This window comes from Eucalyptus grandis, chromosome 7 (genome assembly GCF_016545825.1).
Source record: "Eucalyptus grandis isolate ANBG69807.140 chromosome 7, ASM1654582v1, whole genome shotgun sequence".
In the NCBI taxonomy this organism is placed as follows: Eukaryota; Viridiplantae; Streptophyta; class Magnoliopsida; order Myrtales; family Myrtaceae; genus Eucalyptus; species Eucalyptus grandis.
This window is the reverse complement of record NC_052618.1, coordinates 52,378,935-52,406,221: the sequence shown is the minus strand read 5'-3', so window position 1 is coordinate 52,406,221 and position 27,287 is coordinate 52,378,935. Positions and strand designations below refer to the sequence as shown.

At 38.3% G+C, this 27,287-nt stretch overlaps 1 protein-coding gene across 3 annotated transcripts; it reads right to left on the bottom strand.

Annotated features, from left to right (window-relative positions):
* Window positions 1–263: 263 nt before the first annotated feature.
* LOC104454133 (putative protein tag-278) lies at window positions 264–9,838 on the bottom strand. Of its 3 annotated transcripts, none has more exons than XM_010068885.3 (9): window positions 9,439–9,838; window positions 7,674–7,871; window positions 7,454–7,576; window positions 6,243–6,274; window positions 5,990–6,155; window positions 1,894–5,424; window positions 1,703–1,813; window positions 1,461–1,579; window positions 264–1,069 (listed from the first exon to the last, which is right to left on the bottom strand). In XM_010068885.3, exons 1-9 carry the CDS (start codon window positions 9,517–9,519, stop codon window positions 853–855), a joined length of 4,578 nt encoding a protein of 1,525 aa, XP_010067187.2. In that variant the 5' UTR covers window positions 9,520–9,838; the 3' UTR covers window positions 264–852. The 3 variants fall into 3 exon arrangements, with proteins under 3 accessions (XP_010067187.2, XP_018733123.2, XP_018733124.2); XM_018877578.2 differs by having other exon boundaries at window positions 1,703–1,804; window positions 9,439–9,836; XM_018877579.2 differs by lacking the exons at window positions 6,243–6,274; window positions 7,674–7,871; window positions 9,439–9,838 and having other exon boundaries at window positions 7,454–7,570.
* Between the last annotated feature and the right edge of the window lie 17,449 nt (window positions 9,839–27,287).

Below are 27,287 nucleotides of genomic sequence, written 5' to 3'. Positions count from 1 at the left end.
GGTCTACCGGATCGGTCGATTTTGTGAGTTTCACATGGGCTCCGCATGTGGGTCCAGGCAGGGTATTCCCTGAAAGTACTAAAAAATTTGTATATATACCTAATCAAGTGAATGATCCTCTGTGGTCCAGGTGAACAACGTTAATCCATTTTCAAATTGAAACAGATTTGTAGTTTACTGATGATTTTTAACATATTATGGATCTTCGATAAGCAAGTTCTGGAAGAGTTGTCTGGGGAAGGAGAATGAATAATTGGTAGATCTGATTAAGCTATATGACTAGCAGAAGAATCTTGAAAAGCACAATAATGAAAATTCCAATAGAGAAGTATGATAATGACTTCTTCTCCATGGAAATGTATGGTTATGGTTTACAGGGATATTAGAAGTAAAGTGAGGGAAACTTTTCGACTGTCTTCACGAGCGTGGGTATATTTTCTAGACAAGCTCTCCAAAAATGGGAAAAAGAACGTCCTATTGACTCATTTACAGAAAATATTGACAATGATGATTCCAATCATGCCCAAACATGGCTTCGGAGAATGAAGTATGCGTTATGCCCCAATTGAATTGCAAATTCCGAACTTACATGTATCACTGTCACCGTGGGACTTCAAATGCCTACAGAAAGAAACTGTCCCTAAAGCTCTCGTGTATTCTCTTCTATACTTACTAATGCACAGCTCCTATACACGTGTCTTTTTGTTATCCTGAACAAATACTACATCAATTGTTTCCTTGTGTGTGAATTTTTTTGTTAAAACTGGTGAAGATGAGTACTTGATCCAAAAATTAGCAGTAAATGGGTCAAGAGAGAGGACAAACTTCACCCAAAAGCACGTTCCTGGCTTATTAGTTCGTTTCGGCATTTCTTGCCTTGAGTTTCATCACAAGCTCCTCGCGCTGAGCCTCTGCCTCTGCATATCTGAGGCTCATCTGCAGGTAGCTCTCCCGTAAATGTATCAATTCTTCCTCAAGTGATGATTTGTCCTGCCCTGGTTGTGTCTCCAGCAATGCATCTTCTGTCATGCGTTTCGGCATATGTGAGGGATTGTTTGTGGACAACAAACTGAAAAGAAATGCCATCTTTGAGTTAGAAACAGCCGGATGGATGAAGAAGGCTCATGAGTTTTAGAAAAGTCGGTGCATGCCAGACATCCCCAGAATTGATTGATCTACTCGTCATTTTAGCAAATGAATGCATGACTTCTCATAAAGTCGCAAACAAGGCCAATTATCTGATCTAACTTGCGAATTAACTCGAGGCATGAGAGGCTATGGTGGGTTGTTTTAAATTTCTGCTAAAGAAAAATTGGTGTCATTCTTGTGACGAACTGTGCATACTGCTTGCTGTTTCAGTCTCCAAGATTCTAATGGCTTAACTTTTCTGATAAACTTTAAAATCATAATTAAAATCTGGAAAATTGAGGGAAGTTAACTGGAGTACTGCCATTGTCTACCTCTTAAGCTGCATTTTATACATATCGTTGGCCTCTAAAACCTCAGCCAGCTCATTCTGAAGAATTGAGATCTTCAATGATAGATCTGGGTCATCCGTGCACTTTCTCTGTTTATTGTTCTGAAATGAATATGGAGCAAACAAAATTAGCTGGATAACAAATTTCTCAATGTAAGGCAGCCTTTTATCGATGGCTATAACATTACTCACAAGATGCTAGGGCGTAAAACTAGTGAAATATACCTCTTCACAGAGTTGATCTACTTCTAGATGCCCTTGATCATCCGGAAAGTGTTGCACTTGAATATCTTCTGCAGGTGACTGCTTTTGTTGCACCTCACTAATCTGGCAATTCTGTAGCTGTATTAGAAATGTAATCCATACTGCATTAATTTGGAAGAATGCTATTTTAAAGGAGAATTCATCATACGGACCAGTGGGGGCTTTACTTCATAGCTAACTGGAAGACAACTTGTATTCCCAGGCTTGTATATATCATATCCCATTTCCTTCATATGTTTCACCTGCTCCTGCACTGCTTGAGCACTCTTCTGGCATTCTTCTTTCTCTTCTTCCAGGCACTTCGTTCTCCTCTGGAGCTGGCTATAAGATCTCTTCATCCGAGCAACCTCATTTTTCAGCTCAGCTTCCTGGGCAAATAAAGCTTCTCTGGCAGTTAAATCTCCCTCAAGGCGTAAGATCCTTTCCTGAAGGGCAACTTTAGCATGTTTGCATTCTTCTAGTTCAGACAAAGCCTTTTGTATAGTCGAGATCTTCTCAACAAATGACTCTCTCTCCACTTTCATTTCTTCAAAATCTGCCAGTAATACATGGTGTGAGGTTTCTAGCCTTTCCTTTTCGAATGTTGTCTCACTGATTGTTTTCTTGAGAGCCAAAACTTCATTCTGAAGCAGTTCAATCTTCTGTAGCTGAACCTTAAGGCAAGAGATCTCTTCCAAGAGCTGCACTCTCTCATACTCAGAAGCTTTTAGTTTCATTGCAAGACTTCTAGCAGCATTTCTCAGTTTGCTTTCATTAGATTTTACATCTTCAAGCAAAGTTATCAACTTATGATGGCCATCAATCAAAACTTCCTGGTTTTGCTTGGAAGATGCCAGCTCCCCAATAAGGCCTAGTACCTTTTCTTCATATTCCAACTGGATGTTATTAACCATACTTTCTGGATGTTCAGTTTCCTCTTCAGAATCCTTGACAGTGTCTGTTCTGGCTTCCCGAATAAAAATGTTATCTAGTCTCCTGTTTTCAAGAAGAAGTGCATTGAGTTCAGAATTTAGAGCTTTCTCTTTCAAGGTGCTTTCTTCCAGTAAGGAATCAAACTTTTCTTCTAAAACTTCAATTTCATTTGAAAGATGAGAAAAGGCCTCATTGGATTCGGCAAGTTCTGCTTCCAAGAAAGTAATGCGCTCATGCAACTCTATGTTCTGCTTTCTCAATTCTCCGTTTAATTTCTGAAGTGAGCTACATTCCTCGATAAGATTTTCAGCAGTAGCCTGCACTTTCATATTTGCAACTTTTAGATACTTGCACTCTTCTTGAGCTTCTAGTAACTGCTTATGAATTTCTTGTAACCTTTGTTTCGCAGTAACCTTCTGTGCTTCCATCTCAATTTCCAATTTCTTTATGACACTCTGGAAATTTGATGATTGAGATTCAGAAAACTGGATTGCCAAACGGCTTGACTCCCTTTCATCAGTCAAATATTGTAGTTGAGCTTCCAGGCCACATATCCTTTCAGATAGCCGTACGTTTTCTTCTTCTAGTTCTGATAAATGAATTTCGAGTTCATTTTTTTCGCCCTCTAGCTCTGACCATTTTCCAATAACCTTGTCAGCTGAAACCTGTGGACCCATGCTGCTAGCATGAACCATCTTGCCTTCATGCAAAGGACAAAAGCTGCAGTCGCTATCACTACCTCTTTCAGTACCTTTCATTTTATTATCCACCTTCGAATTTTCCTGCTCAAAATTACATAACTGAGTCTCCAACTCCTTTTGTAGATGCTGTAGAGTCTTGACCTCTTCCGTCTTGAGTATGTTGTCTGCCTTCAACTTGTCCATCTCAATAAAAATTTCCAGCATCTTTTCACTCAAATCTCTGAGTCTCGGTTCCAGTTCAATGTGAAGAGCACTGAGTTCCTCATCAAGAGTCAAGACTCTGTCTTCTTCCATGTCATAGGGAGGAAGGTCTTCCCCAGTTCCATCTCCACTCATGGTTCTTGGCCTGGATTCTTCTTTTTCCGACTCTTTATCCTTTAAGTCTCCAATTCTTATTTTGATTAATTTTTTTAAATGTACAAACTTGTTCAGTATATCATCATCATGGTTTTTTAGGTCACTACTATATATACTCTGTAGCATGTCTAGATAATATATAGCATAATTACTTACAACATTTTGAGGCAAACAAAGAGTGAGCTGTTCCTGCAGCTGCTTTACGGTGTTTGCTGAAACTTGAAGCTGCTCTTGATAATGCTCCAATTGCCGATGCAAGGCAGCGATCTCAATTTCCTTGTCTTCTGCTTTTGTGCAACCTTTGCAAGGTTCAACATCAAAAAGAGAACCTTTATCCTTGAGAGATTGCAACTGCAATTCCAGTTCAGCACATTTATCCCGGAAAGAAATGCACCCCCTATGGTCACAAGATAATTCTTCGAAGAGAATCTCCTTCTCCTTTAGTTCCTCCAGAAGCTCGGATACTTTCAAATTCAGTCTGGCTATTTCTGACTGACGACTTTCAATTTCTTTTCTGTCATTTGGGATTATATTTGAAGCAGAAGCCGTGTTCTGAGGGTGCAAATCTTTGAGCTTAAATATTAGCTGCAGGTTTTCATCTGTAAGTTCAGTGCAGTCTTTCTCAAGCTCCTGCACCTTCAACTTTAAAGACTTAATTTGCTTTCTCAGATCGGTATAACTTGCATCTTCACAGCTGACTTCCTCAAAGACTTGAGAATCGAGTGCTTCAGGTGACATTTCTTTAATGCTCTCGACATCCACCTCATTCAGAGTCGATTTATTTATCCATCCTGCCTCACATTCAACCATTGTTTTGGTCTTGCAATCTTGGTCATTTTCACTATCTCCTTTCTCCTCCGACATTGGTTGCAGAAATTTCATGGCACTTTCCAAGTTCTGTTTCTCCATAAATCTTGGTTGCCAGAGGTTAAAACTTTTGGTGCCATCCAGATGAAATCGTGGAAACACATCACTAATGGGTTGTGCAAACACAGAATCAGGTGTGCATGCATCATACAATTTTATCTCCTCAGTGGAAACATTTTCAGTTAAAGTGACTTCTGATTTTGCAGATAAAAGATCAGCAATTTCCATCTTCTGTTTCTCTATGGTATCTTCCATTTCTTGAAGAACGGAGACAAGCTCAATATTGGAGTCTTGGGTTTTCTTTAGTTGTAAAGCCAAATTGGCATTTGTCTCCTTTTGGAACTTGATTTCTTCTTCCAGCTCTTTCTGAAGATTGTCTGCACCTTTTTCTTGTAACTTCAAACTGTCCATTGCTGTTTGTTTCATCATCAAATCTTCTAGCAGAATTTTTTGCCGCTCTATTTCCTGCTTCAGGCTGTGGCACTCTGTACGTGATGCAGACAGTTCCAACTTGAGAGTTTCTTGGTGCTCAGACTGGTTCAAGGACTCCCTTTGCAATTTTTCAATGTCAACCATCAGCTTTTGGGCATTTTTCTCCCACATCCTAGCTTCTGCCCTAAGTTCCTCTACCGTGACTTCCACAGCTTCAATCAGGTCTTTGGATGAACCCCCATTGCGCAAGGGTGACATGGAGGGCTGTGAAAATCGACGGAACTCTCTGTTTTCTTTTTCCAAAGAATGTCCTGATCTCCAGACATTTGAATTGAATGAGGAGTTGTTTGAATTAGCAGGAATATCACCGGAGTTGGAGCCATAAGCAGAACCAGTGTTAGATCCAGTTGAATCCTGCCATCCAATAAAACTGTAAGTATCCCCAATAAGATAGTTACTGGGGGACAATTTTTCCTGCCAATGGATTCCTCCAAAGAGTCGAAGCTTTGATGTGAATCTGACTGTGAGAACGTTGTTCCCCGTGACAATGTTAGAGGAGAGGTGAACTGGTGGGAGTTAAACTCCAAGATTTTAGGAAATGCTACAGAAAAAATCTAATTCTTGCATCTGGGATGTATCCTATTACCCAGCATGACGGTCATCAGTTAACATGCAAAAGCAACATCACCTTTCCCAGGCAACTCGAGATATAGCTCATGCAAATACATATCAAACTCGCTTGATTCACAAAACAAGCAGTCCTGAGAGCACCGAATCTTGTTCTTCAATGAAAGAAGACAATAGAAATTGCAAAATCCAGAATATTATGTTCTGGACATGCATATTTCTAAATGAAGGAAAAAAATGGTGAGATATGAGAAGAACATAGGTGGAACTGTGGATATGCAGATATCTGATGAGACACGTGAAAGGACAAACCTACTCGAAGAACACATATCCCAAGTGAGGAAAAAAATACCTTTCTTCCAAATTCTTCTGAATGAGATGGACTATCCATGTAATTACTAGATGAAGATCCAGCACTGCGGACAAAAATACTGTCAGATACATCAGATTTGTTATCCACATCGTCATAGTCAATGCTTGCCTCATCAAGTGATGAATTTGAATCTTTCCAGTCATCCCTGTAGAAGGAGTTGTTACTATTACAAATTCAATTATGAAGCTGGAGCTGCAACATTCTAACATCCAAAAGGAGAGTGAAGCTGAACCTCATCTTTGGAGTTAAACAATGTATTTTCATCTGTAGAAGGAAGAAGATAAAGGCAGATGAGCAGCTGTGTCAATAAGCTCTCAACCACCAAGTCTGATTTCTTGTTGATTACTTGATGACTGAGTAGCTATAAATCTATGAATAAACACCAAATGGATGAGCTTGCATATATCTCAAGAATAGGTTAATGGTTTATAAGTGTAAGTTTAGTGACTGAAAATTTTAAAGCATGCATTTTGTTCCCTCAGAGAATACTTTATCCTTCTTATAGTTTTCAAGTTCTTCTCCACATAGGTCTTTGGAAAATTAAAAGAATGACTGAGGAGGAGAAGGTTGCCTTTCTGAAATAGTATCTGTGAAATGTGAACACTCCAGAATGCCCATTACAGTTAGAAAATAAGGCTGATCAGCGCCTACTGAACCACCCCAAATGAATAAGGATAGTCCGTGCTTGTTTAAACTTTAACAAGATTAGAAGTGCCTTTTTGCTTTCCCTCGAAAATTAAAAATATTACTCATAATTAAAAAAAAAAAAAGTGAAAAAACTATATGCAGATCTGCGTGTCAACATTTACATTATATGAAAGTTTTTTTTTAGTCAGAGAGCAAAAAAAATAAAGTGCATGTGCTGCAAAATTTAAATTAAGCAAAAAGTAAAAAATAAAAGCCAATCCAGAAAGTCCTCCATAACAGAGTAAAGAAAATGCAACATAAATTTTTTACATGGTTCTGCAACTCCATAACATTCAGAGTACAAGAAAACTAGATTATAATCCAAAAAGTCCAGTCCTCACGAGATTATCATGCTTCCATTCCGTGGCTTAGCTTAGTACACTCATGCTCACCTAATAATTGAACTTTAGAATGGCATAGTACAGGATCTGTGATTACACATTCAAACAAGTCAGATTCTAGACATTGTGATTCTGGATCCCCTATCAAGTAAGCATAAATAAAGAACAGGGGAAAGAAGATTCTTTTAATAAAAGCAAAAGCTTGACCCTTTTGTCTAAAAACTCCAGCACGAATGTTTTCTTGACTACAATGTGACTTGAAAACTTGAAGGCTATTGAACTGGTCTAGTGCCAGATTGATTCAATCCTTGAAACCTTGAAGCAAAAGCAGCTAGACTATACTGGAGAATTTTGTGTTCGCTGACAGAATCAATTCAGCAATCGTAAGGAAAAGTTATCTGTTTGTGAAACTTACTTGTAAAATTGTTCCTTGATTGCACTTCTTCAGCTGTAATGAAACAAGAACAGAAGCTTTTGAGCTAATATAGTTTGCCAGGTTGATTGATGCCTCTCCAAGGATACTGGATCTAGATGATCCCTAAAAGAAGAATGCCATGAAAACTTGAATACATTAGTTTTCACTAATGGAAACCTTCTGTTTGATAAAACTCTCTTAGTTGAGAGAAACCTCATACCATTGTGACAACAAATTTAAATAGGCACCCTTCAACATCTTTTGGACCATCATACTTTGATATCAAGATTGATTTTGATATGGTCTCTGACCATTGACAATTTCCATTCCAGACTGGCACTTTTTCCAACCTTTTTATAGTTTTTCCTGTGTCCACTGAGATAATAGACAAAGAAAGTTTGTCCCATCCTTTTGGTACCTGCATATGTTAAGATGAGTGTGAAATGGAGAAGAAAGAAACATAAAAACTAACAATGGACTAGGTAAAAAGAAGTCCTAGTACGTTGGATCAATGGACACATTTATTCAAATAATTTAGTTAGCTAGACCAAGTACCAATTGCTGAAACACTTCTTGCACATGCTTTCCCTAGTTCATCTCAATGCCAAAGCTGGACTTCAACATTCAGGATTCAGCATGTAGAATCAGTATTAAGCACAATCTATATTCTTGAGCTAATCATTAAGGTGACAACTGTTGATGGACATCCTGAGGCTTTTAGGAACGCTGGAAGTAAAGAGCTGTTCTCATAAGTCCACATTTATGAGAACATTATAAGATCATGACCTAATGCTTCCTAGGGACCTTGTCCATGTCAAAAAAGAAAAAAGAAAAAGAGGAGATCTAATGGTTGACTATGAACTTTCCTCAGTGTCTTTAATGGGCAAGTAACAATTTCAGATTGAAAGGGGTGCTTGAGTTCAGAATTTTAGGTTCACTGTAGAAACTCATTTAGTGTCCTCCAGTTCCCAACTTAAGATTTCTCTACTTAAAATGCGCTCACAACAGTCAATATGTCACCCAAAATAAATTTACTTCGATAGAAAAGTCATTATGCGACTTTGGAGTCTGAAATTATACTTTCCTTTACCAAAGAGTATACCATTAAATCGCCCCATGCAATGCTAGTCACAAAATGTGACTGATGATTTCAATGCATATTATGTTAGAAGAATGGCGCAAATAATAATTTTTTTGCAGCAGTGCCAGAAAAATATGGCAGCATGTCGCAAGACTCTTTTTTACTGTATACACAAAAAGGACTTCCGCGTAAGATTGCGGTACAGTTGAAGCAAGCATTGACAAGATAGTGCAGTCGCATTCGCAAAATTACAGAACACGAGCAACGATCTGGCAATACTTAGGGAGCTAATACACGCGCACAATCCATCTCCTTGAGCAATGACATAACAAGCGTTAAGCGGTAAAGTTTAAATCATTAGGAATTGTTCGATTGCTTCAACACATGGCACAAAGCGGCGTAACTGCTCCTTCCTCCTCCTGCCGTGAAGAACTCCACTGCGTTTTGGCGTATGAATTTTCCAGCCAAACTCTCTAACACGATGCTATTGTATTCGAATATAAAAAGAGCCTTAATCAACCAATTAGGTACGGCAAACACAGCGACATCCATGAAACTTAAAAAAAAAAAAAAAAAAGAACAACCAATCCTAATCGAATCAGCCAGTATATTTCGGCTCATCTGCCTCTATCGTCTCATCAGCCCGCGAGGAGAGAGAAGACGAGCAAAGAATTTTATAGAACGCGCGCACGAAAATGCCGTTTCCATCCGACGACGAGCACCTGCGCGCGTTTACGCACGACGAGTTCGCATACGCAGTTCGCGAGCGAAGAAACGCCGGCGAGAGGCAGCGGCGAGGCAAAACTAGGAAGCAGGGAAGCCAATTTTCATCAATGCAACATCCGATGGCGAGGATGGAAAACTTGGAGACGTCAACAAGCGCATTTTAGAGAGAGAGAGAGACCTGAAGCGCCTTGAGGTTGGAGAGCTGGAAATCGAATCTCTCGCGCAATTCGTCGGACTTCTGCTTGTGTAGCCTGAACATTGCTCTCTAGTTTCCAGTCAGCTTCATGAAGCTCGCTCGCTCGTTCGCTCGTCCGCTCGTCCGCTCGTCTTCAACCTCGCCGGCAGCTTAGAGAGAGAGAGAGAGAGAGAGAGAGGAGGAGCTTGCAGCTGCAGTTGCAGTTGCAGAGATGATGCGAAGGCGACGGCAGAGAGAAGGAGCACGTTAGCTGTTACTGTCGCCAGAGGAATTTCTTAATGGGGGTCCGGCTTATTTTAAAAGTCCTTTCTTCCGTAGCCCTTTTACTTCTCGGTATTCACTTTTTGGTACTCTGGAGTTTTCTCATTTTTTATTTTTTGGGTTGGTTCACCTTTTCCGCTACCGTCCTTTCTTTAAAAGTTCTTCTTCCAAGCTAAGGCACGAGTGGGAGTAGGAGATCCTATCCATTCTCTTTGTTCATTTCTTTTTCAATTTCATTAAATCAAGAGATTATTTTAAAGAAAAGAGGGAAGAGAAGATAAAAACTCTTCCCATGTGTTGCAACTTGCAAGAATAATCTCATGATTGATAGGTTATTGAGTTTTTTTTTTTTTTTTTTTTAGATCGAGATAGATTATTGAGTTAACCCATATCTAATTTTTCAATTTTAGTGAGAAGATACAAATGAACTCATCTCAATTTTCTTTTCTTTTCTTCGAGAGACAAGTGAGTTTTTTTTTTTTAAAGTCATCTTTGAGATAATTTATTGAAAAAAGGGAGATAGGTCTCTTGAAATAAGTATACTATTGAAAAAATTGTTATTTAACCTCTATTAAATTCAGCAATGCCTCGATAGCAAGCAAAGTTAAAGATAGAGCTAGAACCCTTCACCATAAGAAGATATAAAGTGCACATGAAGTGACTTCGACGCAGTCTACATAGGAAAAGGAGGAAATTTCAAAGATGATTATTGTGGTAGACAATTTACGTGATAAACAATTTAAAAATAACATAATGGAAGAGGTGATTTTTGTGTTTAGTGGCATAAAGGGTTGATCGTGAATTTGGTGAAAAAGTAAATTTCAAATGACTATTCTCTTTAAGATAAGCTTACATAAGGCCAAAGATATTTATCTACGCTCACGTATTGTAATATTTTCCTTGATCCTCAGTATGAAAACAAACCAGATTGTCTTCTCCACATAAAATTCTTGAATTCAGGGCCCCAAATGGAAAACGTCAATTTTGCCGGGGTAGTCAATAAAAAGACCCGAAAAGTCCTCAAGGAAAATTGATCGAAAACGTCGACGAAAGAAGGGACGAAACACCTTAGCGAAACTCCCCAGAAGTTTTAATTTGGGCTTCGGCGTTTCGTTTGTCGGATGAGGGGAGAATTCCAAAGCGTTTTGAATTTAGGGGATTGGCGATTACCGAGATGTGTCGGCTCCTGATTGGCCGAATCGATGGTAATTAGGATCCGCCGCGTTGAGCTGGTGGGGTTAATTAATGAATCGGGGAGGTGCATGATTGTGGCCACGTGGGCGGGCGGGCGGGCGGTCTTTGCAGTTGACGGTGATTAGTTATGTCAAAAGATGGAGTAATTATAACAGTAATTGGCCTTGGATCTTAGGGGCACGAGTACAAGAACGTGCCTCCGAAAAGATTTCGTGATTTTCTTATTTTTAATTTTTGGGTTTTTTATTGTCTAGATTCCGAAGTCAAGTTTGGCGTTTTATGAAGTCCCTATCTTTTTTTTGAAGATGCTCCTAAAAAAGTCTTGAATCTTGTATAGACCGCTGTTTCATCATCACACATTTTAATTTTTAACAAATTTAATCCTAAACTTTTTAATGATTTAAGCCTCATGCCCAGTCTCTTTCCATCTCGCCCATTCCCAGCCTGTCTCGCTCAACGCTGCACCCCTCCCTCCTTAGTCCCCCATCTATTCCTCTCTCTTGACGCCTCTCTCTGTTCCTTCTCGCCTCCCTCTTGCTTGACACCATCTCAAGTCTCAAGTCTCAAGTCTCGATTCTCTCCTTACAATGGAAATAGGGTATGGTGTGAAAGGAGCATTTGAAGTGGGTCCTTAGAGTCCATATTGCAACGCCAAAATGCCGCGGTGGTCACACTCTTTGCCTTTTTTATTCTTGCTTTCTATTTAGAGTCAATCGAGAAGACTTAGAGATGAGACTCTGTTTTCTCCCTCAACTTTCCGAGCGGCCGTCTTGCAGGGTAATAATATATATATATATATATATATATATATATATATATATATATATATATACATGTGTGTGTAAGAAATTAAACACAGCTCATACTTGGACACATTTGGGAATCGAACCGAACTAGTCAATTTGATTCAATTTGGTTTTGGGATCAGGCAGGCTGATTCAAATTGAGAACGAGCCCACCGATCTAATTTTGCTATTCTAAGGTGGGAATCAACCTACTTTAAAACCAATTATCCCTAGTCTTGGCCCTCGCCGCACATAGAGGCGAAGGCTGCAACAATCCTTGCCAAGGCCTTGGGGACTGCTGCACAGGCCTTTGGGGAAAACGAACGATTAAAAAAAAAATATAGGAAATTTAGAAAATTTGAAAAAATTGCAATATATTCATGCCAACACCAGTCGTTTCACATTGGACGTTTGGCATCTATGTCATCGATTTTTTGCCAAAATTGATCAAAATGATTATATCGGCTAGTCGTCAAAAGGTTTAACTCTAAAGTCCATGAGTCAATTGATTATCATGCAATAGGTTTAATATTTTTTAGACAATTTTCCGTCCCCAAGAAGTGAAGAGATCATTCAATTGGAAATATTTGTGTAAAATAATTTAAAAAATCTATGTCATGCCAGAAATCTTTTCGTATTAATTAGCTCTCCATTCTTTCCCCGAAATATCTTGGCATCGCCCTATCATGACCGTCGAGTAAAGTATTTTGGAAATCGAACTATTAAAAAATTATGAGTCTATGATAACAGTCTTCTTAAGGAAGCATTTGAGAAATTTTCAAATAGAGAAAAGGTGAGGGTAGGTTGACGTTTTATTTATTTGGTAGCACGTTGATTAGTCACGTTCATTGGACGCATTAATTAAAGTATAAAACTCTCATAAAATGAAAGCGGCTTGTGCAACTAAATCGGCAAAGATTTGACAACTAACAACATCATGGTTATGGAAAACTCACGTCCAGATGTTAATTACTTGAATTAATGCTGAATTTCGAATGGGAGCATGAAAATCAAATGAAAGTCCAAGTGGCTATCTACATTATGACACTCTTGCATTGATGAGAACCTAACATGGCCTGCGAGCAGTGGGTGCACATGACGATCGTAATCAATTGCTTTGTCTTTTGTTGGGTTGGGATTTATACATAGATTGTACAGGTGGGTTCACTTTAATTTTCTGTCTTGAAAAAAGAAAGTTAAAAAAGGAATTGCACCTGTAATTTGTCGTTCCGACTTCTCATTCCGATTTTGGCATTTGATACCCCCACCTTACAACGGAAATAAATATTTTTTGGAATGTCGATCCTTTCGATGGAAGTAATAATGGACACTCGTTTTTTTCGCGGCTACTTTTCACTTTCCCTTATTTCTCTTGGAAAATTATCCGAAAGTCAGCATGGGGTGGAGAAGTGGCAGTGCGGATGTTGGCAGTCTGCTTATTTACAACTCGTGAACTCTAAGTTTATTGCATTTGTGTGAATTCAGTTTTAAACCTTTCAATTTTACTTATTCAGTCATAAACATTTTCACATTTTGCCAATTGAGTCAATCCGGTTAATTTTAATTGGAATTCGCTAAAATTTGTCGATGTAGATATCGATCGTTCTACGTGGTACGCAGTGCTAACATAAATAAATTTTTTATAATATTTTTATTTTCGAATTTCTTACTAATAATTTTTTAATTTTTCCATTTTTCCTCTCTTTTTTTTTTTCTCATTTCTTCTTCCTTTTGTCAATGATCGAGCTGGTTGGCCTCACCTACCATAGACAAGGCCCAATCAAGCGAGGGTGAGCCTTAACGAGAGGAGCCATTGCCCAGGCCAAAGCGACCTTGCCAAATCTAGTGAAAGGAGCCCTCACTGAGGCTTGCCCACACCTAGACCAGATTTGGCGAGGGCAAACCTCGCCCTACCGATGCTTGGAAAGGCTACCTTAGCCTAGGCAACGACCAGCCTTGCTTAGATGTGGCCATGCCAATAGCTAGTCCGTCAGCAAAATGAAGAATAAAGAAACAAATAAAAAGAGTTCAAAAAAATGTTAAGATATTATAAAAATTATCAACGTTAGAGCTGCTCATTCTACGTGGCACCACTAGCATCCACATATCAATTTCCAACCAAAATTGATTTGATGAACTCAATTGCTAGAAAGTGAAAAGGTTCATGACTAGATTGAAAAAATTGAAAAGTTTATGACAATATTCATAGGTTTAGGACTTTTTGGAAAAATTTTCCATTGCTTTGTTTGGGGATTTTTGGACAATTTTCCTGTCACTTTGTTTGGGCTCGTTTGGCAATTCATATTTAACCATGTTCTATTTTCACATTAGCACTTATCGGAACCTAAACCGATAAGTGCTGTATCCCCGTTAGAGATTTAGTGCAACATGGAGCCTTTTAATATATTTTAACTGGCTTAAAACTCATCCAACTTAAATTTTTTAGTGATAATGAGTCTAATTAACCATTGGGATTCGCCCCTTCCAACATGGAAGGGGGAGGTGAGGGGTTCAAATCCCCACCTTCTTAGGGGAATAGGGTGGGGACGCGTAAATTTCAAGAGTGAGTTTCGACTCCCACGCCCTGCAAAAGGCAGGGCAAAAGTCTGAGAGTAAGTGTAGAGTAGGAATAAAATATGACTGACCAAAAAAAAAAAAGATAATGAATCTAATTAAATATGTTAATGGGTTTGGTCTTAAGCTTTCTTTTAATGATCTCCCTAAATAAAAGATATCTGATTTTTGTGGAGCGTCCCAATGGATATAATATACTATAATCACACATAGGTCAAATCGAAAATAACGACAATCGGGTTAGTTCGTCTTACAAGCATATCATAACAGAAGTAAAAAGGAACTTGAGGATTCTTATTTTATTCTTTTGGGATAGAAAATGTCATAAGTCCTACTTCTAGCTTTGATAGTAGTAGTCGTTTGACTTTTCATTTTTCATCTTAAATAATCGTAACACCAAATATAAAAGAGATGATCTCACTATTATTATCAATCCACAAATAACTAACCAGTTATTTCATATTTTATAAGGGTGTCACACAGAAAACCATGTCAAATCCCTCTCTGTCTCTAGCGTGCGCACTCCATACATCAAAAGGATCATATACTGGCGAGAGACGACGGACGGCTAAATTAATAAAAATCCATACGGTTAATTAAGGTGCGTTTGTAACGTTTTTGTAAAAAAAATTTGTTTTCGGCACTCCGGCAAGGTCGCTAGCCATGGCCAAGGCTAGCGACCAACCAAAGAATAAAGAAGAAGAAAAAGGAGAAAAAAAGTATTTCTCGGAATCGTTTTCGGTAATAAGAAATAATTTTTTACTTTTATTTGTTTCGTTTCAAATATGTTCTTTGGAACAAAAAAATATGATTTTTTGTTCGAGAATAAAAATATAAACAAATGTATTTCTATTATTTTTTTGTTCTCCGAAATAAAAAAATAAAAATTTATGTTCCAGAAAAACAGAAATAAATTTAAACAGACAGGGCCTAAATTTCCAACCCAAGTCTTTGACACGATGCTTTTGTAGTCCAATATAAAATGAGCCTCGATCAACCAATTGGGCACGGCAGACACAGGTATCGAGGGAGATGACACAGCCACTCCATGAAACTTTAAAAAAAAGAAGAAGGAACAACTAATTCTAATTTTGTCTTATCCGGCGCTATCGTCTCATCAGCTCGTGAGGAGAGAGAAGAGGAGCAAAGAATTTCAAACAACGACGCGCACGAAAATGCCGTTTCCATGTGACGACGAGCGACTTGCACATACATGTTTGTGCACAACGAATTTACATACGTAGTTCACGAGCGAAGAACGCCGGCGAGCAAAGAATGCCGGAGAGAGACAGCGACGAGCAGGGAAGCCAATTTCATCAATGGAACAGCAGATGAAAGGATGGAATCTTGGAGACGTCAACAAGCGTATTTGAGAGAGAGAGAGAGAGAGAGAGAGGAGTTGTTTGCAGTTGCAGAGATGATGAGAAGGCGACGGGAGAAAGAGGGAGAACGTTTTAGCGGTTACTTTCGCCGGAGGAATTTCTTAATGGGATCGGCTTATTTTAATAGTCTCTTTCTTCGATAGCCCTCTCACTTCACGGAATTTACTTTTTGGTACCCCGGAGTTCGCTTATTTACCTTTTCTGCTTCTGTCCTTTCAACTTTTATAGAAAGTTCTTCCAGGCTAAGGCACAAATAGGAGACGCTCTCCTTTTCTCTTTCTTCATTACCTTCTGTATTTCAATAAATCAATACATTATTTTAAAAGAAAAGAAGGAAGGGAAGATAAAATCTTCCCGTATGTTGCGAGAATCAATCTCATGCTTGATAGGTTATTAAGTTAATTAATCTGATTCTTTGATTTCAGTAAAAAAATATAAATGAATTCATCTCTCAATTTTTTTCTCATTATTTTTCAAGAGACAACTTAATGCATTTTAAAAAATTGTCTTCCAAATAATTTATTGAAAAGAGAGATAGGTCTTGATTGATAAGTAACTATATTGTAAAGGTTTTTATTTTAACCTCTATTAAATTTGGTAATGCCTTAATTAGTCAAAATTTATGACAGAGCTAGAGGCCTACTCCATAACCATCCATGAGAATATATAAAGTGTGCATGGAGTGACTTTCAAAACATAACCTACATAGGGAGGAGGAAATTCAAAATATGATTATCGTCGTTAACAGTTTACGAGATGGACGATATTAAAATTACATAATATAATAGGTAATTTTTGTGTTCAATGGTGTGAAAGATTGATCATGAATTCGGGACTATTCTCTTCACTATAAGCTTACACATGGCCAAAGATATTTATTTCCGTTCTCCTTTTGTAAGCTTTTCCTCGATCCTCACCGCGAGAACAAATCAGATGGTCTTCTGCGCATAAAATTCTTGAATTCAGGGCTCCAAACGAAAAAAAGTCAATTTTGTGGGGGTTAGTCAATAAAAAAGACTCGAAAAGGCCTCAGGAGATTGATCGAAAACATCGACGAAAGTGGGACGAAACATTGTAGCGAAACTCCCGGGAAGTTTTTTATTTGGGCATTGGCGTTTCGTCAAAAGGATGAGGAGAAAACTACAAAGCGTTTTGAAATTTAGGTATTGGCGATTGCTGAGACGTGGCCGCTCCTGATTGGCTGGATCGATGGTAATTAGGCTTCGCGTGGAAGAGGCTGCGTACGAGGGAGGAGTACGAGGTGCGTGATTGTGGCCACATGGGCGGGTGCATGTGGCCTTTGCAGTTAATAACGGCGGTAATTAGTGATGTCAAAAGATGGAGTAATTGTAACAGCCTTGGATCTTGGGGGGCACGAGTACAAGAACGTGCCTACAAAAGATTTCGTGATTGTTTTTATTTTTTTATTTTTGGGTTATTTATTGTCTAGATTCCAAGGTCGAGTTTCGCATTTTTGCTTCTCTGTCAACGCCATCTCTCTCTCTCTCTCTCTCTCTCTCTGGCTCTGTGAGTGCAAGTGCGAGTGAAGTGGCTTGTAAATAAAGGCCGCCGTGCGCTGAGACGTCACGTCTTGCATCCGCGCGTTCGATGGTTTATGCCCCTTCTGACGAGCTAAGTACTTGCCCAACAAGAAATAGAGTTTTGACGTGACAAAGACCGGAGTTCGTGCTCCGATGGCACGTCTGCGTCGTCAGCGCTTTCGATGGCGTATGCCTGCTATGACAAGCCATGTACTAGGTTGACAAGAAGACAGCTTTGACGTGCCAAAGGCCGGAGTGGTTGGCCGTGCATAAACTATCCTTTGATTAGTCGGCAGTGTGAATTTTGACCTGGTCAAGATTTGGTCGTACTTAATACTTATTTGCTGAGCAAGCTTGTATTGATATATTTACACTGCACAGGTGGCATGTCCTTGTTTCGAAACTCCCGGCCTCCAACGTTGCCCGAATCGAACTCTCGATAATTGTAAAAATAACCGACGAGCCAATTAGCTAAACTCGATTATAGCTATATATAAGCACTGTAAAATGTAATATATATTTTTTTCTTTGGGCTTGGCTTGACTTGATCAATCAAGCATAAACCAAGACATTAGTTGTTGATTAAGTACACACTAAACATATTTATCGTCACAATCTGGTATGACAAGGGTGTATAGTGATCGCGAAATTAAAGGGCTTGAATAAGGAGTGACTCTTGATAAACTTTTCGGATAAGAAAGATATAAGAATGAATCAAACTATCTATCGAAAAAAGGGAGGGAGCAATTTTATAATATGTATGTGAAAATTGGAAGTAACTTGTTGAGATGAATAGTCATATAACAGCAAAATTTCCCAAGCTAGAGCACTACTATGATGGTGATCTCCTAGAAAAATGTCCATCTATATCCTAAAAGACAAAATTTTGAGGCTTGATATAGGATGGATTAAAAGGAATAATAGCTCAAGTGAGTTCATCTAGGGATGTTACATTTATATGGTGAGTCTACTTTCTTAGCATATACTTATAAAGATAACTTACATTATAAGTGATCATTGACCACCCGTCGTCCGTGCAGGCTGGATGATGCATTTGGGCACCATGAATTTCTTTCAATCGGGTTTTTCCTCTAAAGGGCTTTTTTTTTTTTTCTCTTTTCCAAATGAGAAAGCAGGATTGGGCTTTTTACCAAAAAAAAAGAAGAAGCAGGATTGGGCTTGTCCCAACCCAAAAATGACTCGAATTACTCGACGCTAATCCATCTGCTTGTACCAGGCGGTTCGACTCAAACAATCCGAACACCGCACTAGTCCATCGAACCATTCGATGTCGAAGCTCTTCATTTACGTACCTCGGTTTAGACTCTCGAGAGCACAATGCGTGATTATTGCCGATAGCTATCGAGATATACGAGGCGACCTCGTCGTCTTCATCATAAGACGACTCGAGCCCACCCGAAATCACAGACCGAGAATTTGAACTCGGGAGGCCGAGACACGAGTTTTCAATAAAACAACATACATGTATTTAACATTTTTCTCATTTAAATTTAGGGAGGGTTTTGAACCTAGGAGGGGCGGGCGCCATCACCGGCCCCTACGAGGTCCACCACATGCCCACAGACCTTCCTTAACCCCATCATTTGTAATGGATTGTACTATCGTGCCCATGATCTGTATCATTGATTTGGTCCATTCATCGTCCAAATTCGATGGTTATGAGATGTACAATAATTAGGTGCATGATTTTCTAATGGGCCTCTGGAATTTTTATTTTAACTTTTTAATGGGGTTCTTTCCTTTTTGCCTTGGCTTTATTAGCACTTTCGGTTACAAGGCACCGGCACATGCCTTACATGAGATTAATTGGGGAAATAATTCAATAAATAAAATATTATAGGTGTGCAAAATTTCTTTTTTATTTATCAACATGCGTCTTCATCATCTGTTTTTTTTTTTCTTTTTTAAACGGTGGGTGATCTCCTCATCTCGTCCGCTTTTTTTTTTTTTTTGGAAGCCTCGTGGATCCCTTTCATCCCAAAAAGTGAATAAAATGGCGAAATAAAAAATGTTGGGAGTGAGCCACGAAATTCTTGAATAATCCCCAATGCGCTTATGGGCCCAATATATCTTGACCATTGAGTCATATGAAATCCACATGAGATTTCTATGATTCGATAGTTATGATTGATGGGATTTGTGGGCACCCAGCTGATGCAAGTATTGCTCGATTTTTTATACTCAGATTAAATACATATTATGGTCTATGAATTTGATCGTATGTTAGATGGGCATCGAACCCCAAATTCGGAAGACTGCGAAACGGTTGGACATGCAAGGTAGACAACGCTACTCAATGCTACTTTCCTAGATGATATACAGGTTTGTAAATGCTCTCTTATAATACGTTTGGTAACATTTCTGTTTAAATTTTTTTTTTTTTTTGGTAAGTATTCTATTTAAAAATTGTTAGGAACAGAAATAGAAAAAATGTTTATGTTCGGGAACAATTTTTGAACAAAAAAACGCGTTTGGTAAACTTTTCTAAGAATAAAAAATTTTTTTATTTGGTAAATTTTACAATTTTTTTTATTTTTTTTAATTTTTAAATATTTTTATTTTATTTTATCTATTTTCTTTCTTATTTATTTTTCCTTATTTTATTTTTTATTTTTCTTCTTTTGGCCGGTCACCGCCTCGGCCATGGCCGGCGAATCGCCAACGAGGGCGGCGGCCTCGCCCAAACCACGGCGAGGCTCGTCGTAGGCCGGGGGAGCTCGGCCTCACCTTGGTTGGGCGAGGCGGCCGCACGAGGTTGGCCTCGCCGGTGAGGTCGGCGACCATCGACGAGGTCGCCGGCCTCGACGGCCGGTCGCCGGCCATGGCCGAGAGGTGCAACCGGCCAAAGAAAAAAAAGAAAAAAAAGAAGAAAATAAGAAGGAAAAGAGAGAAGAAAATGGAAGAGAGAGAAAAAAATGTTTTAAATTTTGTTCCAAAAACACAAAACAACTTTTTTTTTTTTTTTTTCTTATTTCCGTTCAGTGTGTTTCGAGAACAAAAAATAATTTTGGAACAAAAACGCAAACAAACGCGTTTTTATTCCTTTTTTGTTCTCGAAACAAAAAAACAAAAATTGTATTCTGGGAACATAAACACATTTTACCATGCAAGGCCTAAGCTGCCAACAAAGGGGGTTATGTGAAAACTTGATTTTATGGTTGATATTTCTCAGCATTGCAGAGGTCGACGTTCAATTTTCTCTCAGATTATGTATTTCTTGCATTTAGAAGGGGAGGATCTTGTTGTATTATGCGAGCAATCGAACAATAAAATGGACATAACAAAAAATTAAATATAATCAAAAATTAAATTTATGTGATTTAGTTCGAATGAATTATATCCACGAGAAGAACAATAACAAATTTGAATATAGATTACAATCATCTAGTTACTCAAATATTCATGATGTTTCTCAAGCCCCAATTACATCTAATAACACATGTAATGTTTAGCTCCACAATTCCTTACGAAATAATCACTCAATCTTAAGAAAAAACTTATACATAAATTCTACACATGAAAGCTCTTGATATAATTGTACGAATGAAAACCCTGCCAAACACTTGCCAGAATAACGATGCTTCAAGACCTCGCGAAGACCACCCTGCTGAAAGGCTTTTCTTTCATCAACTTTAGCTCATTGGAAAAGTCCCAAGTATATTTATAAGGGCAAAAGAGCACATGAAGTATTAAAACTTGACACGAGAGAATACTTAAGTACCAAAAATTTACAAAGTAACATTTAAAGTACTGAAATCATAACAAAATAGATCAGTTAAGTACCAATGGCAAGAAAATCCAATTAAAATGCTGACGTGATGATTTTCCATCGAGGCAAATATAAAATGTCATTTTGCACCGTAACATGACTAGACAAATGCAAAAACGTCGTTTTGCTGCCGACATGGGTAGATAATTAATATAAAAATTAATTAAATTAAATTTAAAACTAAAATTTATTTTTATATTATTATTATAAAAAAAGGAAGAAGATGAAAATTGCAAGTGGCTAAGACCTCAGCCCTCGCCGCCGCCTCCTTCTCCTTTTCTCTTTTTTTATGAAAATATTTTTTTATAAGTATAAATATTTAAATTTAATTAATTTTTATAAAAAAGAAGACAAAATGACTTCGTTTTGGTTCTTGTCGTTGACTCAACTCTCGACGTGCCACGTAGGCAAGTTATATTATTAAAAAAATATCACATAAGATTTCCGACCATCTTCGCAGAATTTAACTCTCAAGTGTCCTATTTTTCAAAAAAATATCACTTTTATAATTTTTAGCATTTAAATGTTCTCTTATGCCGAATTTTGATACTCTAGATGTTCGGTACTGTGTATATAAACCAAGAGTTGACCATGGGAGCAGAAAACCCACGCTGGGTAGGAATCAAAACAAAGTCCAAAAGTTAGGACTCCCCTTTTATTGCTATATATATATATATTTTTTTTTTTGGTATTGGTTTTATATATTAATGTCTTCTTCCCAATCCACAACAAGCCAGGTGCAGATTATGCATGAAGATAAGCCACACGTACGTACCAGATAAGGAAACTGATTTGATGGGATTTGGTCAACAATTCCAATGTTCGACTTTTCTCTTCACCTTGTTGCTTCCACAAGAAATAGGAAAGAATTTTTTTTGCTCTTTCTACTTTCCGTTTCTTGTCTTTATTAATATTTAGAAATGAGAATTTCGCTTCGAACTCAAATTCAAAACATATTTAAACAGATCAAATTCTAAAGGTTGATTTTGTTGATGATAGGGATAAGAGAAGTTATCTTTTGGGTCTTTTTCGTTCCCTAGCAAAAGATGGTTGGATTGGCAACAAAGTATTAGAATTATTGAATTGAGTAAGTACATGTTCATTTATTAAACGTTGGTGTATATTTAAATTACATACCAATTTACCATTTCATAAGAAAAAACATTCGATTTGAGGGTTACAATAATATTCTCCGCTTTCAGTGAAACTATTTGAGGAAGAACTGAATATGTTGGCAGACGAGCAGAATACCCAAAAAATTGTCCATATAATTACAGAAACGTAGAATTTTTTTCTATGTTGCATTGGCTTTATTGTAGGGGTTGAATACCGATACAAGTGTTGCGTGTGTGGTTGCCACTAGGATGATGGCAACCCAAGTCATCAAGACCGCCAGTTCAGTGAATACCCGCCCTTTTCATTGGCTTTAAGGACATGTATTCACTAAAGTAGCGATATTATTAACCTGGGTCGCCGTCTAGGATGATGGCGACGCATGTCATTAAGACTGCCAATTCAGTGAGCACCCGTTGGCGATCTTATTGACTTGGATCGCCATCTAGGATGATGGCGACGCATGTCATTAAGATTGCCAATTCAGTGAGCACCCACGGCCACACACACAATACCCTATACCGCTATTCGATCTCTACAGTAAAGCCAACGCAACATATAAAAAAATTTGCATTTTCATGATCATATGGGTGATATTTACGGGTATTTTGCTCATCTGCCAACTTATCCAATTCTTCTTCAAATTGTTTAGCTGAAAACGAGAAAATATATAATATGAGAGAAAATTGAACGCCAGCCTCTGCGATGCGAAAAGAGAAATATCAGCCATAAAATCCAGTTTTCACATACTTTAGGATTAATTAATCACTAAGCTCTCCCACCCACCCCCCTCCCCTCCCACACACAATAGATGTTGGCAGCTTATTAGAGAGCATTTACCAACCTGTATATCATCTAGGAAAGTAGCTCTGAGTAGCGTTGTCTACCTTGCTCCAGATGGTGGCATGTGCAACCGTTCCACAATCTTTCGAATTTGGGACTCGAAGCCTATATCTAACTGCGAACGAAAATACTGTCAGACACATCAGATTTGTTTTCCACATCATCATAGTCAATGCTTGCCTCATCCAGTAATGAATTTGAATCTTTCCAGTCATCCCTGTAGAAGGAGTTGTTACTATTACAAATTCAGTTATGAAGCCGGAGCTGGAACATTCTAACATCCGGAAGGAGAGTGTAGCAGAACCCGTCTCTGGAGTTAAACATTGTATTTTCATCTGTAAAAGGAAGAAGATAAAGGCAGATAAGCAGCTGCGTTAATAAGCTCTCGACCACCAAGTCTGATTTCTTTTTGATTGCTTGATGACTAAGTAGCTATAAAGCTATGAATAAACACCAAATGGATGAACTTGCATATATCTCAAGAATAGGTTAGTGGTTTATAGGTGTAAGTTTAGTGACTGGAAATTTTAAAGCATGCATTTTTTTTTTCCCTTGAAGAATACTTTATCCTTCTTATAGTTTAAGTTCTTCTCCACATAGGCCTTTGGAAAATTAAAAGAATGACTGAGGAGGAGAAGGTTGCCTTTCTGAAATAACACTTGTGAAAAGCGAGAACTCCAGAATGCCCATTACAGTCAGAAAAGAAGGCTCCTCATTGCCTACTGAATCACTCCGAGTGAATAAGAATAGTCCGCGTTTGGTTAAACTTTAACAAATATTAGAAGTGCTCCAAAATTAAAAATATTACTAAAAAAAAATGTGAAAAAACTATATGCAGATCTACGTGTTGATATTTATATTATATAAACATTTTTTCTTTTGTTTCCGACTAGTAAATCAGATTGCATGCTCCCCAAGAAAAAAGTAAAACCCAATCCAAACACGTCCTTAGCCATTAGGTTGAAGAAAGCTCGACTACAATCAAATGAAGCAAACAGAGTAAAGAAAATGCAACATAACGTTTTTACATGGTTCCTTAAGAGCCTACATCCAACGGTGAAGGGTAGCAGAAAGTCTTCCATAACATAAAAGTCAAGAGTACAAGAGAACTATATTATAATCCAAAAGTCCAGTCCCCATGAGATTATCATGCTTCCATTCCGTGGCTTAGCTTAGTACACTCACGCTGACCTAATAATTGAACTTTAGAATGACATAGTACAGAATCTAACATTACATATTCGAACAAGTCAGACTCTAGACATTGTGATTCTGGATCCCCTATCAAGCAAGCATGAATAAAGAACAGGGAGAAAGATTCTTTTGACAAAAGCAAAAGTTTGACCATTTTGTCTAAAAACTCTAGCGCGAATGTTTTCTTGACTACAATGTGACTTGAAAACTTGAAGGATATTGAATTGGGCTACTGCCAAATTGATTCAATCCTCGAAACCTTGATGCAAGAGCAGCCAAACTATATTGTAAAAGTTGGTGTTTGCTTACAGAATCAATTCAGCAATAGTAAGGAAATGTTATCTGTTTATGGAACTTACTTGTAAAATCGTCCCTTAGTTGTATTTCTTCAGCTGTAATGAAATAGGAGCAGAAGCTTTTGAGCTAATATAGTATGCTGGATTGACTGACGCCTCTCTAAGGTTACCGGATCTAGATGATCCCTTAAAGAAGAATGCCATGAAAACTTGAATACATTAGTTTTCACTAATGGAAACCTTATTTTTGATAAAACTCTCTTAATTGAGAGAAACCCCGTACCATCGTGACAATAAAGTTAAACCAGGCATCCTTCAACATCTTTTGGGCCGTCATACTTTGATATCCAGATTGATTTTGATATTGTCTCTGATCATTGACAATTTCCATTCCAGACTGGCACTGTTCCCAACCTTCTTATGGTTTATCCCGTGTCCACTGAGATAATAGACAGCGAAAATTCGTCCCATCCTTCTGGTACCTGCATATGTTAAGATGACCACTGAAGCAGAGAAGAAGGAAACATAAAAACGAACTTGGTGGAGTCGCCAACCGAAGTAGGCATAAGTAAAAAGAAGTCCCTATTAACTTGGCTCAATGTGGACGCATTTATTCAAATAATTCAGTTTGCTAGACCAAGTACCAATGGCGGAAACACTTCTTGCATATGCTTTCCCCAGTTCATTTCAATGCCAACGCTGGATGACGTCAACGTTCAGGATTCATCATATATAATCTGTGGTAAGCATAAACTATATTCTTGAGCTAATTAATAAACTGACAACGCGACGAGCACCAAGCAGTGAAGCAAGCCAATTACGTCGAATTAATTTGCTTGAGCATCAAGCCCCCACGATGAAATCGTTAAGAGCTGTTCGATTGCTTCATCACATAACACCAAAGCGGTGTAATTGCTCCGTCCTCCTCCTGCCGTGAAGAACTCGACCGCGTTTGGCCGATAAATTTCCCAACCGAACTCTCTGACATGATGCTTTTGTAGTCGAATATAAAACGAGCCTTGATCAACCAATTAGGCAAGGCAGACACAGGTATCGAGGAGACAACACAGCCACGTCCGTGAAACTGCAAAAAATGAAGAAGGAACAACTAATTCTAATCGAATCAGCCAGCATTCTTCGTCTCGTCAGCCCGTGAGGAGAGAGACGACGAGCAAAGAATTTTAAACAACGACGTGCACGAGAAACGCCGTTTCCATCTGACGACGAGCACTTGCACATGCATGTTTATGCACGACGAATTTGCATACGTAGTTCACGAGCGAAGAACGCCGGCGAGAGACATCAACGAACAGGGAAGCCAATTTTCATCAATGGAACAGCAGATGCATGAATGGAAAACTTGGAGACGTCAACAAGCGTATTTTAGAGAGAGAGAGAGAGGAGTTCGCCATTGCAGTTGCAGTTGCAGTTGCAGTTGCGGAGATGATGAGAAGGCGACGGGAGCACGTTTTAGGGTTACTGTCGCCATGAGGAATTTCTATTAATGGGATCGGCTTATTTTTAAAAGTCTTTTTCTTCGATGGCCCTCTTACTTCGCGGTATTTACTTTTTTAGTACCCTGGAGCTCACTTATTTACCTTTTCTGCTCCGGTCCTTTCAACTTCCATTAAAAGTTCTTCTTCCAAGCTATGGCACAAGTAGGAGACCCACTCCTTTTCTCTTTCTTCATTTCTGTCTGAATTTCATTAAATCAAGACATTATTTTAAAAGAACAGAGGGAAGGGAAGATAAAACTCTTCCCATACGTTGCAAGAATCAATTTCATGCTGGATAGGTTATTGAGTTAACTTATTTGATTTTTCAATTTCAGTGAAAAGATATAAGATGAATTCATCTCTCAATTTTTTTTCTCCTTTTTTTATTTTTCAAGAGACAACTAAATGCATTTTAAAAAGTCGTCTTCAAGATAATCTATGAAAAAAGAGATATGTCTGGAGAGATAAGTAAATATATTGATGAGACAACTAATTGCATTCAAAATTAAAGACCAAGCTAGAGCCCTACTCCATAAATATATGAAGTGCGCATGGACTGACTTTCAAAACGTAGCCTATATAGGAAGAAAAGGAAATTCCAAAGATGGTTATCATCGTTAACAATTTACGAGATGGACAATATCATAATTACATAATAGAAGAAGCGATCTTTGTGTTTAGTGGTGCGAAGTGTTGATTGCAAATTCGATGAAAAAATAAATTTTACATGATTATTCTCTTCGAGATAAACTTACTCATGGTCAAAGATATTCATCTCCGCTCTCACATTGTAATATTTTCTTTAATCCTCCATACAAAAACGACCCAGATGGTGTCCTCCGCAAAAAATTCTTGAATTCAGGGCTCTAAACCAAAAAAGTCCATTTTGTGGGGGGTAGTCGATAAAAGACCTGAAAAAACCTCAAGGAAATTGATCGAAAACATCGACGAAAGAGGGAACGAAACATCGTAGCGAAACTCCCCGGAAGTTTCTATTTGGGCATTGGCGTTTCGTTGTCGGATGAGGTGAGAACTCCAAAGCATTTTGAATTTAGGCTCTTGCAATTTCTGAGACGTGGCAGCTGCTGATTGGCTGGATCAATGGCAACTGGGCTCCGCGGCGTGAACTGAGGGATTGATTAGCGAATCGGAAGAGGTTGCGTATCCCGTTTGGTTCGGCTTTTGGAACGAGCTTTGAGACTTTAAAATCCCTTGACCAAATGCAAACGTGTTTGATTTGTGTTTTGCTCAATTTTAGGAAAATACAATTACATCTCTAAATGACTAAAGGCCTTTAGTCCAAAATAAGTCTGGAGGTTTTTGGAAACTTGTATTTTAGAATGTAAGTTTCGGTTACTTTTC

Coding starts and splice junctions, on each gene's coding strand:
- LOC104454133 (XM_010068885.3), bottom strand. CDS start 9,519: ATGTTCAGGCTACACAAGCAGAAGTCCGACGAATTGCGCGAGAGATTC. Junction 7,577..7,673: donor TTAAATTTGTTGTCACAATG/GTATGAGGTTTC, acceptor TTCTTCTTTTAG/GGATCATCTAGATCCAGTAT. Junction 1,814..1,893: donor ATGAAGTAAAGCCCCCACTG/GTCCGTATGATG, acceptor ATACAGCTACAG/AATTGCCAGATTAGTGAGGT.